Source organism: Echinops telfairi, unplaced genomic scaffold (genome assembly GCF_000313985.2).
Source record: "Echinops telfairi isolate 266 unplaced genomic scaffold, ASM31398v2 ScPeMD7_8;HRSCAF=38, whole genome shotgun sequence".
Lineage (NCBI taxonomy): Eukaryota > Metazoa > Chordata > Mammalia > Afrosoricida > Tenrecidae > Echinops > Echinops telfairi.
The window spans coordinates 8,611,585-8,613,449 of record NW_022103905.1 but is presented as its reverse complement, the minus strand read 5'-3'; the positions used below and the strand labels follow the sequence as shown (position 1 = coordinate 8,613,449).

The 1,865-nt window shown below is 46.2% G+C and overlaps 1 protein-coding gene across 1 annotated transcript in view; it reads right to left on the bottom strand.

Moving 5' to 3' along the window:
- The window catches only part of SLC27A2 (solute carrier family 27 member 2), a gene marked incomplete at its 5' end in the record, with an annotated part of 66,689 nt that overhangs the window by 6,330 nt on the left and 58,494 nt on the right, over positions 1–1,865 (bottom strand). The window contains one exon of the mRNA XM_045286466.1: positions 185–299. Within this exon, the coding sequence (XP_045142401.1) occupies positions 185–299 (115 nt within the window). The remainder of the gene's footprint in view (positions 1–184; positions 300–1,865) is intronic.

Genomic DNA, 1,865 nt, shown 5'->3' with positions numbered 1-1,865 from the left:
TCCCCAGAGGAGCACCTGGTTCCGATGATCTGACCTGGCTTTTATAATGGAGCATCACCAGCCACAGCTCCTTGTTCTCTGGTGACTGCAAGAGTTGTTTTATTCTCCAGTTGACAGGGGAAAGAAATGACCAAGTGTGCCCCGGGTCAATAAGACCGTCCTCTCCTGGAGAGGCAGAGATAGCTCTCATTTTGTGCCTACCTGGCACAGGCACTCCATAAACATTCACTTCTTGGACAAAATCAATCAGTCCTAGGATGTCAGCGACTTCCGTCGTGGCCACGTTTTCCCCTTTCCACCTGGAAGAAAAGGCAATGAATGGTCAGCAGAGGTCACTTCCTCTCTGGCCCAGAATGCACTGAGAGCAGGGGTTGCCTTCAGACTCCTGCAGGAAGGTTGGTCTCCTCTTTCCCTTCTTGGCTTTCAAAACCCCCACCTCGGTCCGAGAGGCATCATTGTTTGAGGAACAGAAGGCAAAGGTATTCCCCTGGCTGCGGAGTCTTTTCTGACTCGCAGTGGCCCTATGTGTGTCAGAGTAGCACTAACGGTGCTTTCATAGAGTTTTCACGGCCATGACCTTTCCAAAGATCATCACTGGGCTTTTCTGCTGAGGCACCTCTGGGTGGATTCAAAGCACCAGCCTTTCTCATTAGTAGCTAGTCTGTATCCAGGGACTATCTGGGCACCCGGTTGGTCCCTACCTGGGCAACACAATGTGGTACTTCAACCTCACCACGTGAAAGAGAAGACAGAGAATACACTAATGTTAAAATGTTGAGGGTCCATCCAAAATGTTGCTACCCAACCATAAAAAAACACCCTTGAACCAAAAAATATCAAAATAGGAAGCACTTGGTTCTTGACATATCCTCCATCTAGGTCTATACGTTTCTGGGAGTGGTGTTTCATCTCTCTAACCCTTCCCCCCAGGAGTCCTGTGCCCTTTGATTGACAGCAGATGAAGAGGGTGGCGTGGACATCTTCCGGGGCTCTCACTGGGTTCCTTTGAAGCATTCTTTACATTTTGGGAAACAAAAAGAAGTCTGAAGGGGCAAGAGAGGGTTGTAGAGTGGATGGGGCAAAGTTTCCCAAGAATGAGCAAGGGCATTGTCATGATTAAAAAAAAAAATTCCTTATGGCATCTGTCCTAGCCTTTTTCTCACCAATGAGGTTTCCAATTTTCTGAAAACGTATTCTGAAAGAAGTCCCTGTGATTGTCCTGTGTCTTTCAGAAAGTCTATCAGGTTTGTCCCTTGGGAATCCTCAGTCACCTGCTCACAGCTGGCCTCTCTGATTTGAATTGAACGGGCCCAGCAGATCCTCTTGGAAGCCACTGCTTTGATTTAATTAGACATTTTGTTTGAAGGCACCCAAAGGAGACTTTGATAAGTGCATTCCTGAGAGAACCTGTCTGAGGTCACCCAGGGATCGCGGAGACACCTTTCAACACACTTGTTTGGAAGAATGTCTGCAATGGGACCCCAGTAGCAATCCTTTTTTTGACTTATCTCTGTAAGTCTCAGCTAAGAAAGGCAACAGCTTTCAGAAATAAAACCCAATTACTTTTCTCATTCACTAACTTTAGATGCTATTTAATTTAATCAGTGGACTTCTATTTAATAGAATTGCAGGGTCTTGTAGCGAGAGAGAAATATAGTCATGCTCTAATCACCGAACGGTGTCCTCTCAAGATAAGCCCCATGCGATTTTTGTGCACAATAAAAACGATCATTTGTTTTACATTCTTTAGATCTTCCAGAAGTAGCTCCTTAAAAACATGGAACGACAACAAAAACTCCTCACTGCCCTGGGGTCAATTCCAATGCACAGTGAGTGACCCCACAGGACAGGGTACAACTGCCCCC